The 14,431-nt window shown below is 42.3% G+C and overlaps 1 protein-coding gene across 1 annotated transcript in view; it reads right to left on the bottom strand.

Moving 5' to 3' along the window:
* The window catches only part of LOC118269196 (titin), an 81,660-nt gene that overhangs the window by 46,917 nt on the left and 20,312 nt on the right, over positions 1 to 14,431 (bottom strand). The window contains 4 exon segments of the mRNA XM_050699089.1: positions 8,618 to 11,620; positions 11,729 to 11,854; positions 12,194 to 12,308; positions 12,735 to 12,789. Coding sequence (XP_050555046.1) covers positions 8,618 to 11,620; positions 11,729 to 11,854; positions 12,194 to 12,308; positions 12,735 to 12,788 — 3,298 coding nt within the window. The 5' untranslated portion in view covers position 12,789.

The raw sequence follows: 14,431 nt of genomic DNA, 5'->3' as shown, positions 1-14,431 counted from the left end.
TTACACCGTGTGCTTCCTTCAAGGTGGTGCCGGTGTCTCCTCCGAACTTCTTGGTGGTGGTGATAGCAGCGAGCCCGTGGATGCGAGAGGGGGGCTCCCCCTGGCCCTGCAGCAGACGCTCCAGGTCCTCAGGCTCCGTGGAGTAAGCAGTCACGGAGACTGTTCCCTCGGGCTCACCTCCATTGCGGGAGTGATACTCCTGACGGATCACCGTGCCCTTGACTGCGTCAGAACAAGTATTTAATACATAGTCGCAAATAAAACATTTTCGCTTAGAGAAGTAAGTGCTTAGTTATAACGTTATCGGATAAACATAATATGGATCGACAGCAACACGTGTGATGTGTACAATATTATTCATCGAGCAATAATTTCATCCTGAACGAGTACGTTGTGAAGACGTTGCAACTGAATTACTTACACAGTGGTAAATTTTTAATCTTGTTTACAGTCAGTTTGTGACATATGTAGTAAACACACAAAATAAACGAACCACGGTAACGAAAGCAACTTGTTAGATAGAAAGAAAGAACATATATGTATATATGTTTATATACGGTGCTATGTATAAAATAGTATGACACATGAAGTGGGGCTAACCTTGTCTCTATACTTTTATGGCACTTATTTCACACAAACTAATCGAAGCTGTAGGAGTAAACAGTCGTACGTGTACTGTACCAGTGTAACTGTAGGATTGTACCAGAGACTCGGCGTCACATTCAGCTGAGCCAACATTTGCTTTGTGAACAATTATCATGATTCAGATGTACGTCGGTTCAGTAATTCTCAGTACTCAGTGTTATTGTACTGTCAGAGTCTACTTGCAAGCTGACTGAGAATTTACTTGAAACATATAGAGTATGTGACGTCATGTATTTTACTAGCGTAAACTTCTATATCATGAGATTCAAACGTGAAATATTATAATACAACAATAACATTGAACCAAGTCATGCGTGAGTTTAGTTTATTTATTGTAAAATAACTGAATACTGTATGCAGTTAGCAAATGCTTACCTTGGTAGTTAGAAGCGCCGTTCCTTAACGCCCTGATGCCAAACAGCGGCTTGCCGTCGGCGTCCAGCGGCCCCGGTCCGTAGCTGGACGTGATCACGTCGATAGGTTTGGTGATGGCCTTGGAAGGGCTGGGGGCTCTGTATTTTGGTTTCTCTTCAATCTTCTTACTACTGAATGTTCTGGTCTCCGAGCTTATCTTCTTGAGGTTCCTGTTCGTCACCCACGACGGCTTTTCTTCTTGGACTTGCTTTTGAGGTATTTTCTTCTCTATTTCGTAGACAGTTTTTATGATCGTTTCTTTTTTAGACAGTTCCGATCTTGTCTGCTTTTGTGAAGGACTTGGCGTACGTTCGTAAATTCGCTCTGGACTATGTGCCTTTCTTTCAGGACTCTGTCGCTTTTCTGGTGACGGAGACCTTTTATTCGTTCCATTCAGTTGCACCACCTCAATCACATCCCGAGACACAACTTTGTCTGTGAAGTTCTTAGCAGTCGAGTATTCTTCCACAATCTTGTGTTCTGTATGTTTCACTGTCCGCTGCTTTTCTTCGGCTGTCTTCTTTGACTTCGCTTCGGCAAACCTGATCTTGTCTGCTTCACTCAGACCCACTTTCTTCATGTAAGCTGATGCATACTCATTGAAACGGTTTTGCTTTGGTTTCGGTGCAGCAGTTTTGCTAGGAGAACGTGTTCGAGTCTTTTTGTCTGGGCTGGGTTGGCGGACAGGACTCTTAGATTTCGGTACAGACATGGAGGTGGGTTTTTCTGGACTGTGTGGTCTCGGGCGCCGGTCGCTCAGAGCATGGTTTGGTTCCTTGGAGTGTCCGTTAAGCACTGGTTGTCCCTGTTCCCTAGGCTGAACGCGTTCAGGAATAGTTCTTTGAGGTGTTTTAGCGTGGCGGTCAGGAGAAGTGTGTTTGTGTGGTGTGACTTTTGGAGCATGCCGTTCTGGTGATTTCGTGTGTTGGCGCTCAGGAGACCTAAGCTTTTGAGTAGTTATGGTCTGTCTCGTAGTTTTAGTATATGTGTTAGTATCGGTGTGTTCAGTTTCCAGCTTCTTCTTAGCAATGCGAATCTGAGATCTGATGCGTCGCCTCTGCTCGTAACCAACGACCTTTTCCAACTGAAAATTAGAATTAGTCAGTAAAGTATAAATATAAAATGGAAACGTAAATAATGATTATGAGCATGCAAATCTTGTGCTTACTGACCATTTGTTCCAGGAGGTCCAGGTCGAAGATATCTTCTATGCAGGGGTGTTCGACGCTGCGTCGCCGCTCGCTGCTTGCTGTCGACCTTTCCACACTAGTCCTACGAAGCTCTACACCGAACTTCCCACTTCCACGTCGACTGCTGACTTCAGTATCCTCAACCACCTTGGTCTCTTCTTTAATTTGACTGGTCTTTGTTGGTCTCAGATATCCGGGGATTTTATCGGGCTTTTCAGCCTCTGGACGTTGCCTCGGAGATTCAGCTCTCTGAGAGTCGGATACTGGGTATCGAGACACAACAGTTTTGGTAGTGGTTGTGGTTTCAATGGTTTGACGCATTGGAGATTTAGATCTTGGAACGTCTGCAGGTTGCGCATTCAAACGGGATGGACTGCTTCGTGGTTTATCGTCATCTGATTGAGGGTAGCGTGGTCGAGTCATGGTGCCACTTGTTGGTCGATCCTTCAGTGGATGGCCTACTTCGCTGTCTACATCGGTTACATTAGGAGATTCGTCTTCGGCAGAAGGATGTAAAACAGTAGTAGAGTCGGTTTTTGGAGATTTCTTTATTACACCGATATCGGTCAACTTGGTAGTTTTAACCTGAGAAATTTCTTTTGGTTTTTGTGTCGTTGTTGCAATATTTTCAAATAGAGCCTTAGCTTTCTTCACAGCTTCACTACTGCGGAGAGTAGTTATTTTAACAGCAGGCGTCCTTTCGTTAGGCTTGATATTTGGACTGCTGTAGTCCTTGGTCTTTGGAAGAGATGATGTAGTTTCTTTTGGTTTAATTTTCTCATCACGTTGTTTTGGCAAACTTTTGTCAGTTACATCTATATCTTCTGTGATTGTAGTTCGCTCTATGTATTGCTCGTCATCGTCAACATCTGTAACAATTTTCCGCATAATCTTTTCGTGTTGTTCCTTAATTTTTTTATCCTTTTCTTCGACCTCATGCGATTCTGTCAAGAATTGCTCAGCTGTTTTAACAAACTTATGTACTTTGTCAGAGACGCTAAGCAAACAGTCATCGCTCTTTAAGGAGTCATCAACGTTACTCAAGTCAGGACGTTCCACTCGTTGAGGAGTTGGTTTAACTTTCGGCGTCTTGACGTTTTCTGCGGTTTCTACGAACAAGTGTGCCTTGTCATGTACACTAAGTTTGGTGTAGTCATCTTGATACACAGTATTTTTGTCGTACTCGTCTGTGACCCTGCGTGCTGGACTCTTACTCTCCCTTGTATCCTGCGGTCCTTTGGCAAACTTGTTAACTTTCTCCGACACTGATAGCAAACACTCATCAGATTTCAACTTATTGTCAATAAAATCAGAATGAACTCTTTTTTCAGTCTCCTTGAAGGCAGTGGTAGTATCTTTTGACTTGTTTATTGTATTAACACCTTTTGTGAATCTCGATACCTTGTCTGTGACACTAAGGAGACTTTCGTCTTCCTCTGTGACGATGTCGACGTCGGTTTTTCTGACAAATAGTTCGTCATCTTCACAAATTTCAACGATATCATCAACAATAGACTCTGCTTCATGGATTGTGTGATGTGTTCTCCTGCGGAATTCATCATCAGGCTCACTTACTTCGTCAGGATAGCGCGGAGTGCCAATATCCTCTGCAAAGTTGACCGGTGTAGGACAGATACGATCTGGTGAATTCTCTCGAGATGACTTAGATTGTTCCACGTCAACAATAATATCATCTTCATCGGTCGAAGTATTTAATGTTGTAGCTGACTTGGGTTTGGTTGGCAGTTTTGAATGCGGTTCTTTAATAGAAGATTTTGTAGTTTTTAATGTTGATTTAGTCGACATGTCACTCACTTGTATTTCTGGTTTTGACTTCATCCTCTGAGGTGACATTTTCTTTGTCTTTATAGTGAGGTCGCTGCTAGTGCGCATAACTTTTGTATCGTTATCTTTCCTAGTCGGAATTGTGCTTTCTCTAATGCCTTTTGGAGTTGGAGCGCGTCTTGTCTCTGGCTCATTGGGACGACCTGTTGGTGACGGAATAGACTTCGTTGTAGTTTTACTGGCATTTGTTGTTCGAGTGAAACTATTTTGTTTTGTAACAGAACTTATATTAGTGGACTTCTTTATATCAGTTACTGTCTTGTCTACTTTACTGATATTTAAGGTAGCAGGTGTTGGTTTCCTAGTCAAATGCGAGGGTATCTGTTCTTTAGGCTTAATTCCACTAGGTTTTGAAATCTGTGGTGATTGCGGTCTTTCCGTTGACGAGATAGGCTTTTTTGGTGAAACACTTCTAGGTTTGGTTGGAGATTGTGGGCTCCTGTCTACTTTAGTAGGTGTAGCGAGACCCGACGGTTTCTTAGTAGGAGAAACCGTCCTAATCGTTTGTTTGGTAGGCACTTTCTGATCTTTAGGTTTTTCATCTTGTGGTTTTACAGGACGTGTATATTTTTTAGTGACTGTGCAGTTCTCTGTAATTTCAGTGACATCCTCAGATATAGATTCATCGTCTGTTTCTGTATGTGTAGTTATGTCAATGTCTTGTAAACTGGTTGTTGTTTTACCAGGGCTCAATTCTCGGCTGGGTGACCGTTCTTTGCGCTCTGGCGACAGTTTCCTGACAGGTTTCTGGACTCTATCCAAAATTTCGTGTTCTTTCTCCGACGTAATAAAATCTGTACTTATTTCTGTAACTTTCGTGGTCTTCTTTGTTGGCGAAGGAGTACGAAGTTGTCTTGGTTCTTCAGGTTGATGCAGATGACCAGGTTGGAATTTTGACGGTTCGCGAGAAGTATGTCGTGATGGCGATTCGGAAGATCTTGGTAGTGGATGCATTTCTCCGACATTTGTGATAACAATTTCTTCTGTAGTAGTTGTCGTTTTCAAATTAGATGACGTCTTGTAATTTGGTTTTCGATCGGGGCTAGAGCTTGAACGATGTGGAATTTGCGGAGTTGTATTATCATCCGATATTTTTGTTGGGCTGTCTTTAGGTAAAGATGGTTTACTCTTTGTAATATCAGGATGATGATTGATAGGCAATTCTTTGATAGGACTTCCAGGAGTAGGCTTAGAACTATCCAAAGGTTTAGAAGGACTTCTTGTTGGAGACGTTCTGGAACGGTGTAAAATGGATTGATCTTTTTCCGTGACTTGTGTTGTAGTAGTCTTTTTAATATCCTTTGAGGTGACAGTGGTTCCTAAATAACAGGAATCTTTTGTATCCTGAACTATTACTGGTTTTCTTACAGGAGAAGTTTCCTTAGGAAGCCTATCGCTTGTATGTCTATCAGGACTAGCTCGAGGTGAAAAATCATCATGTTTGGGAACGTTGTTTGGACGTAGGTTGTCAGGTTTATTATTTGGTGCACTATCAATTGTAAGAGAAGACGTTTCCACATAATCTTCCGACACTTTCCTAATGCTGGCGGAGGTTTTTCTCATGTAGCCTGGGGTATCTGGGCTTGGCTTAGAAGGAGAATCTTCTCGAGGTTTTTTATCAGTCAGTTCTGGATGTCGCTGCTTGCGATCAGGACTTTCATTTTTCTTGTATGAATTATCTGTGGGCTGTTTAGATGGTGAATGCGGTCGGGGATGGTCGTGTGGTCGTTCAACAGTCTCTATCTTGTGACTCTCCGTGATATCTTTAGTCATAGATAAGGTATCCTGTTTATAAACGTGAGATGAAGTCGATTTCATATAGCCAGGTGTTTTCTCTGAACTAGGTTTCATTCTGGTTGGTGATGGTTCTTTTTTATAAACATCTTGTTTTTCAGGACTTGTCTTTTTTGGTGCGATTTCATCTTTTGATGGTTTACGCTGGGGACTCCTACCAGCAGGCTCGGTAGGTTTAGATGGTGAACTAGAACGAGGGTGATCTTTTGGTTCAGTTGTCTGCCTGACAGGTGACTCTGATGAACGGTGTGAAACATGTTTTTCTGTTGTTTTGAGTGACGTTGTTTTTTCTATATCCGTTGACGTAACATCAGATTTTGATGTGACGGATTTGGTAGTTTTCATGTAACTGGGCACTTTATCATGTTTGGTCGGAGAGTCATCATTTGGATATTCATCAGTACAAGTTTTCTCTGGGCTGGATCTAAGATTGGACGGCTTTTCTCGGCTGTCTGTCTTCCTATCTGGACTGCGATTTGTAGATTTCGGACTCTTTCGTGTAGGTGATTCAGTTTCACGAGGACTTTTTGTTTTAACTGTGTCAGTCGTAACACTTTCTTGCGAATCTACAGTTGAAATGGTGTCGTACTCAGTCACAGAAGTAACTGTTGTCCTTTGACCAGTTCTTGAAGGAGATGAGTCCTTTGGTTTTTTCTCAGGACTTGCTCTCATAGTTTTATCGTGACTCGGTTTACGGTCTGGGCTTTTATCAGAAGGATATGAATGTTTTGTTGGAGTAACAGTCTTAGGTGTTTGACGTGTAGGTAAATCTGAAGGCTGGAAATATTGTTCTGGTCGGTCACCGTCTGAAGGAGCCTCTTCTACGTCCTCAATGGTAGATGAGGAGTCGTATTCGACTACCATAGATGTTGTCGTTTTTGTGTAATTAGGCCTGGAAGGTGATTTTTCTTTTGTGTATTCCTCGTAATCCGGATTAGTTTTGGATGGAATATTTTTATTGACGCTGGGTTTACGTTCTGGGCTCTTATCAGATGGTTGCCCGGGTTTCAGTGGTTTATCTGACACATTTTTTCTCGTTGGGGATTCTGAAGAGCGTGTTGATATCTTTTCTTTAGTCGAAATGTCATTTTTAGTAGTAATGGTGGTTTCGACAAAGTCTTGAGTTACTGAAATCGAGTCTGTCGGGTATCTGTCTTCGGGTTTTTTAATTGTTGGTTTTCTATCGGGACTCAATCTAGTTCTAGTAGTCTCATGAACTACTGAATTATCACCAACTGACATCGGTGATTTTCGTTCAGGACTTTGTCTAGGAGAAGGAACCGTTTTGGTGCCAAGTTTTTTAACCTCTTCCGTATCTTTGATTGTAACATCACTCTTTAGAACATTTTTCTCTTTAGTTATAATATCTTGTAGCTTGGTTGGGGAGGTGTCTCTAGGCGTTTTAGTTTTTTTGTCATCTAACTTGTCAACATGGGTAGTTGTCATCTGAACAATATTTTGTTGTTCGTGAGTTATGAAATCAGTAACATCAGTTTTGGTTCTAGTTGGTTTCTTTCCTGATGGGTATTCGAAAGGAGTTTCTTTTAGAGCAGGGCTCCGACAAGGAGAACTCAGGTTTGTTTCCGGTTCCTTTAAGTAAGAAGTTTTCTTGGTCGTGACAGTAGTTGTAGTGGTATCATCCATCATGCCAAGGATCTTGCGACAACGATCTTCATAAGTTTCTCTGCGTTCTAGTGGTGGCTTTTGTTTGCCAGTGGGAGCGTCAGGCTCAGGACTCTCGGGGTGATCTTTTTTCACTATTTTATGATCAGGAAATTCTTCCGTTGGCGACACTCTAAAACTAGATGGTGGCTTTTCGATTGGAGAAGCTTGTGTTATCTCAGTTGAAGGTTTCTTTAAAGAACTTTTTCTTGGCAGAGAGTCCTTCGGCGGAGATACGCGCTTTTCCGGAGAAGGTGACCTACAAGGTATTTTAGTGGGAGATTGAGGTCTATTAACACTGAGACTTTCAGGTCTCTTGTAAGTAGTAGTGGTTTTATCCACTACGTTCGTTTCCGAATAAATTTCTTGCGCATCCAAGTCAGTAACAACAGTTTTTTCGTTTCGTGGAGAACTGAAGTATACAAAGCCGCTCACTGAAGTAGTTGGCGAGCTTTGTCCAGTTGATGGTTCCGTGTCAGTTTGTTTAGGTTTCCGAGTAGGGCTCGAGGATGGAGTAATTAACCGCCTCGGATGTTCTTTAGTGACACTTTTATTTATCTCTTCGGTCTTTTGTTCTGTAGAAATAAAATCAGTTGTGTGTTTAAATTTAGAATCTTTTGTAGGAGATTTTACCGGAGATACACTTTCGCGAGGTAACTTCTTTGTTGGGGAACTTGGCTGACTCGGCGTTTTCTTGGGAGACTTCGCACGACGCGTCAATGAATCATATTTATCGTCTTCAGTTGTTACGACTGTAGTCCTAACAACCTCCGTGTCGACCACATCATATGGTTTTTTCTTGTCATAAGTTCCATATTTTGAAGGAGATGGTTCTCTTGGCGATTTTATTTCAGGAGAAGTATCTTTATCTTTCGGATACTTTGTAATTATTTCTTCATTTGTTGTTAATTGTGTGGTGTCGACTTGGTTATATTGATCAGTAAACGTAACATGCTCCTCGGGAGAAGGAGACCTATTCCTTGAAGGTGTGTCGTCATGGAAGTCAGGTGTACCTTTAGTAGGACTCTTTTTTGAGATTGTCTCTTTGGGTGTCGGTCGTTCAGGACCTGAGGGTGAGTACTTCGAATCATTAATTTCAGTTTTTTCAGTTCGAGTGTACATTTTTGTTTCCTCGTCAATAAACTTATAATGATCTTCTTTAACTTTTGTAGTAGTTTTTGAAAGATTTTGAGGTTTGCGTTCTGGATTTTGTGAAGGTACTTGTTTTGTTGGTGATGTTGTACCTTTCAAGTTGTCTGATGGTTTGCTGGCAGAAGTTGGTCTCATGTAACCTGGTTTTCTATCAGGACTTACACTTCCTCTTTTGGGTGAAATATCATCAGTTGCAGGAAAGGTTGATTGAGGTTTGCGATCTGGACTTTCACCAGGTCTTACTTTAGTTTCCGAAGGATGAGGTCGAGAAGGTGAAGTATTTCTGGGTAAATCGGAGGTAGAGCCCGGATGATCATCATAAGGTTGTTTGCGTTCTGGAATTTGACCTGGTTTAGTAAATGAATCCTTAGGGGCATTTTCTGGTGTTCGTGAACGTGGATGTGTAGGAGAACCACTACGATCTAGAGGACGACTTGGAGAACTGGTCCTTGGATAGTTATCAGTGGGAGATGTTTTATGAGATGGTTTCCTCTCAGGGCTAGCTCGTGGTCGCGTTGGAGATTGATCACTCTTCAGAGGGCGGGTCGGTGAACTGGTTCCAGGATATTTATCGGTCGGGCTTGCTCTCTGTGGCACTTTCCTGTCAGGACTCGCTCGTGGTCGCAAAGATTCATCACGATCCACAGGACGAGGCGTTTTCCTCTCAGGGCTAAGGCGTGGTCGCGTTGGAGATTCCTCACGATCCAGAGGGCGAGTCGGCGAACTGGTTCTAGGATAGTTATCAGTTGGAGTTGCTTTCTGTGGTGGTTTTCTCTCAGGGCTCGCTCGTGGTCGCGTTGGAGATTCACCGCGATCCAGAGGACGAGTTGGGGAACTAGTTTTAGGATATTTATCGGTCGGAGTTGCTTTGTGTGGCAGTTTCCTGTCGGGGCTCGCCCGTGGTTGTGTTGGAGATCCATCACGATCCAGTGGACGAGATGGCGAACCAGTTCTAGGATAGTTATCTGTGGGAGATCCTCTATATGTTGGTTTCCTATCTGGGCTCACACTAGGTCTGAAAGCCAAGTTTTGAGGCCGTTTTTCAGGGCTTACGCTTGGTCTCTGACGATGGTCTTGGGGTTTTCGCTCTGGGCTATAACCAGGCCTGGTTGGAGAACGTCCAGTTGGGGGTCTTTTGTCTTCAGGGGTAGTATTTTTGTGCGTTTTAATTTCAGTTACAGAATGTGTGGAATGTGTTGTAGAATGTTTATCAATCACTGTGCGAGTAGGTGAGGACCTATCAATTTTACTGGGACTTCCACCTCGGCTTGATGGCTTTCTGGTTACTTTATCAGGGCTTACACTACTCCTTAAAGAAGATGTACTCGACTTAAAGGTTTTACTACCCGGAGATGAAGCCCGAGTCGATGGTCGTGTAGTAGTTGGAGTATCAGCTCGCAGTGTGCTGGCCCACGCCTGGTGGGAAGGACTCCAATCATTACTGATTTTCTTTTGAGGAAAATCAGTTTGATATGTGGTTTGGTAACGATCAGTGCTAGTTTTCCTCTCTACAGTTTCTTCTACTTTGTTTTCTTTCTTAATATGATGGATCTTCTCTTCAGTATTTCTAGTTTCTTGATGTATGTAATCTTTTGGTTGAAGTGGACGATCATCATTGCGCTTTATAGTGTCTTGATTATTATCACGTGGCTCAGTCGTTTGAGGGTGATCACGATGTGGTGTAAGCGACTCAGGACGTTCCTTCTGTGGTGCCTGAGTGCCTGGACGGTCACTACGCGGTGTTAACGTATCTGTTTTAGTATCACGCGTTACTGTTTCACTTTGGTCGTTGGTAACGTATTGGCGGTGGTGGGTCTGATTCGTACGATGCTGGCGTTGTACGTAATCATTGTTATCAGTAACTTCTTGAGTAACTTTAGTCACGTGACGAGTTGTTTGTGAGTAGTTATCATCAGCGTTAGAATGATCCACAACTCTTTTGTTTATTTTGGATTCGTAACGTTTTACATCCGAATAATCTTCATTGTCTTTTGTGTAATCTGCGATTTGTTTTTTGAAATCATAATCATCCACATTCCTTTGAGAATCAACGATGTCAGTAACGCGGTTGTCTGTTACGTGTCTAGTTGTTTTTGATGATTCTTTGACGTCAGATCGTTGTTGAGTGGAATAGGATTTATTTTCCCTTACTTGGTAGGATTGCTCAGAGCGGGTGCTTTGTACTGGGGCCCGAAATTCTCTCTTGGTGCTAGTCACACGAGTTCCGTCAGGCAGGCACCGCGTCTCTACGATCACTCTGGTGTTGTTATCAGGGTAGTCGATCTTTCTAGATACGAGCTCTCCGGTCTCGTAATCATTTCTGCTCACATTTTGTTCGCAGTTATTGTTCTTCACGCTGTGCTCATAATTGTTCCTCGTGATATTTTGTTCGTAGTCATTTCTGTTCACGTGCTGCTGGTACTCATTCTTTCTCACATTTTGTTCGTAATCATTCTTCGTACTTTGATCGTAGTCATTAGTTTTTATAATTTGTCTTCTTGTTACAGAGGAAACGTCCTCATTGCGGTTAGTATCGTAACTTGGTAGGTCATAGTCGTCGTTAGTCAAATATGGCACTGTGTCATGTCTTGTTGAAGACATTTGCTGGAACTTGGAGGAAGATGTGGAGGAGCTGGTGGTGGACGAAATCTGAGTCCCGTCGTCAGTGTTGCGCACGACATACTCGCGCGCCGCCGTGTTGGACGAGGTCTGGTTCCGCTTCAGACTGCTGTGGTCGTCGTGGTACTCCGTGACAGCTTCCTTGTGGTGGTCGATGGCCGCGAACTGGCCTTTCCCGCCGTCCACGTCGTACCGGCCCTCGATGTTGGCGTGCACGGACTTGACGTGCGTGTGCCCGTCGTCTGTGGTCTTGTTCTCCGACTCCACATTCCAGCCGGCGTTCGACAGCGCCTTCAGATCTGTAAAAATTAATCATTTCAATGTCTGACCACAAACCATGCACACCGTTACCGGTTAATAAGCGTTAGTTCTGTTAAGGTTAAGTTATGGCTTTATCGTGCAGACACCTTGGCCGCGGTACGTGAACTCCTTGGGTGGGGAGCCAGCGTCGCGGACCTCCTTGCTCTTCATGGACTGGAAGGTCTGGTCCGCGAATGACTTGACGTGGCCCTGCGCAGCACTGAACTCACTACCTGTTGAATTCGGGCACATCTGCGCTAACTTGTGGTCTTTTACAAGAAAAGTAAGGAGACTACATACATATGTAGCAGTCAAGACATAAAATATACATATACATGAGATACAATATAAAACAAGTCATTGGACATGTGACGTCACAACGTACAATAAGGACTGTACTACATTTTTACCAGTTGGTATGTTACAAAACAAATCCAAGATGAACATAATGTCTCCACGTCGCATTGAAGCTGTTTCTTCTCTCTCACGACACTGCCCAGTGGTACAGCGTCTGGCGTAGGTACTGGTACTACCTACCTAAGTTATCAGTACTGAACTAGAGCTGACGTTACCTTTCCCATCCCTGGTGGGTTCGGGCGAGTACAGGTCCCGCAGCCGTTCCTCCCGCAGGCGGTACATGTGCGCGCGGATCTCTTTCTTGCGAGAGAAGTCCTCCGTCTGCTGCCACTGGAATCATCAGATGAATTATGTTAGTAATTTATTTACAATCAAGGTTTTTTATTACAAAGGTATTATTGAATTTAGAGCTTTTAGAAATTATCATCATCATCTAGTAAGTGCCCACTGGCGAAAAATGATCTTATCTCATACGGAAAATGTTTAAGAAAAGGTATTAATCACGCTTGCTCAATGCGAGTTGACAATAGTCATCAATAACAAATCTAAAACAAAACTCAAGAATACAAAACAGTTGGTATAATAGCGCCTTTCTTTTTACATATAGACAATATTTGTTGAAAAACATTGCTATGAGTTTCCGTCAGGCGCACAGAAACGCTATGGTGTAGGGATCCATTGTTAGGTTATATTGGTACTTGGTATGTATGGTTATTTATGTTTTATTATAAGTATGATATATCATAATATACTTACCATGCGGCGCAGTAAGTCTTCGTCGCGGATCAACGACACGTCGCCTTCTGACATTCTGGAAATAACAAAAACATTAACTTAAGTACCTTGTTTATGTATTCTATAATATCAGCATTTCATTAAAGAGATCGCATATTGGGTATTATGGGACAGATGAAGAACTCTTTAGGTGTAGGTAATATCTTGATAACTTTATATTTAATGGGATAGGAATTAACCAGAGGACAGTTGTATTTTTACGATTTAGTGCTTTCACGAGTAAGTATCGAGAGATCGACAACTATTACAATAGGAAGCAAACAGATATCTGTCAGCTGTCAGACTGTAAACACAAACAAATGACTGTCACTGAAAAATATCTAATCGCAGTTCGCGTATTGTTTTAATATTCAGACCACCTAACATAAACATCACTGGAACATGACATATTCCATCTACTTGTTCAATATGAACCTATTTCAGAATAGTCAATAACTGACATAAGGTAAACCATTCTCTCGGGCGCCTGCGCAAGGTCCCATCGATCCTGTATCGCTGACCTATTGATATTTGTTCCTAAACTGGAAGCACTTCGTGATCGGAGCGATGACATTCTATTCAAGGAGTCACAATATCTAGGTACATCTAAATACTAGGCGCACATATACGGTGCTAGTACTATGACAACATGGTTGTAACCCAAATAGCTTGTTCAGGAAACCATAATAATATGGTTTAATTGAGCAGAATCTTTGACCAGACACTAATGAAAAGTGATGACTTAATCTGCGGCTGACATTGCGTCTGCAGTCTACAACGTTAAGATTTGATTACTATTTATGTATTACGTAGAACGGGTTATTATTTGATGTCTTTAGGTATGTGTGTGAGGAGTATAGAAACAATATTTCGAGGACTGTAGTTTATTTGCAATTAAATAATATCTGTTATCCGTATCCACGGGCCCTGCTGTGTGACGCAATATGCACGAAGGCTGGCTAAGCACATTGTAATTGTCGCCCAAAAACTATTTTTTATTGGTCTGTCTCTAAAGTCTATTTCGAAGGTCGAATGCTGTGAGTTTTCAACACATATACCATATACCTACACATATGATCCGAAGTACAATGTATGCAAATCATTGCAATACACATAAAGAAATACATCTTCATGTATGTATACGTATATTTGTAGGTACGTATATGTATGAGTATATCAATTACTACTAAAGTGATCGCTAAATGAAGTGGTATGAATCTCGGCGCAAAGTCACTATGGTCACGGTAACGCATGCGCAGTGCAATTGTCGGACCTTGAGGACACAATTAGTGGCTGTGCAGACACGTCACTCACTCATTGCCGGATTTATGGAGCAGCTCGAGGAACGAACGAATGTAATGTCAGGGATGCGAGCACAACTTGCACATGCACTATAGGTGCCATGGCTTTCATCGAGACGATATTATAATTCAGTAGCAATATACTGGAAAAATATAACGTCATTGGATGTAGGACAGTGTCAATAATGCCAACATAGACCCAGAACATAAGAACATCTAATCCTCGACAGAATAGATAGTTCCTCTGTGTAATTCGTGATTTAGACTTTGTTATTGGCAAATCAGCAAATTGGTACTTTTGTAAGCGAGAATACAAATGAGTCGGACATAAATGTCATGTAACATTGACACGGCACATAGTTGGGACTAGAACATTTG

Source organism: Spodoptera frugiperda, chromosome 2, assembly GCF_023101765.2.
Source record: "Spodoptera frugiperda isolate SF20-4 chromosome 2, AGI-APGP_CSIRO_Sfru_2.0, whole genome shotgun sequence".
Taxonomy (NCBI): Eukaryota; Metazoa; Arthropoda; class Insecta; order Lepidoptera; family Noctuidae; genus Spodoptera; species Spodoptera frugiperda.
This window is presented reverse-complemented; position numbering and strand designations above follow the sequence as displayed.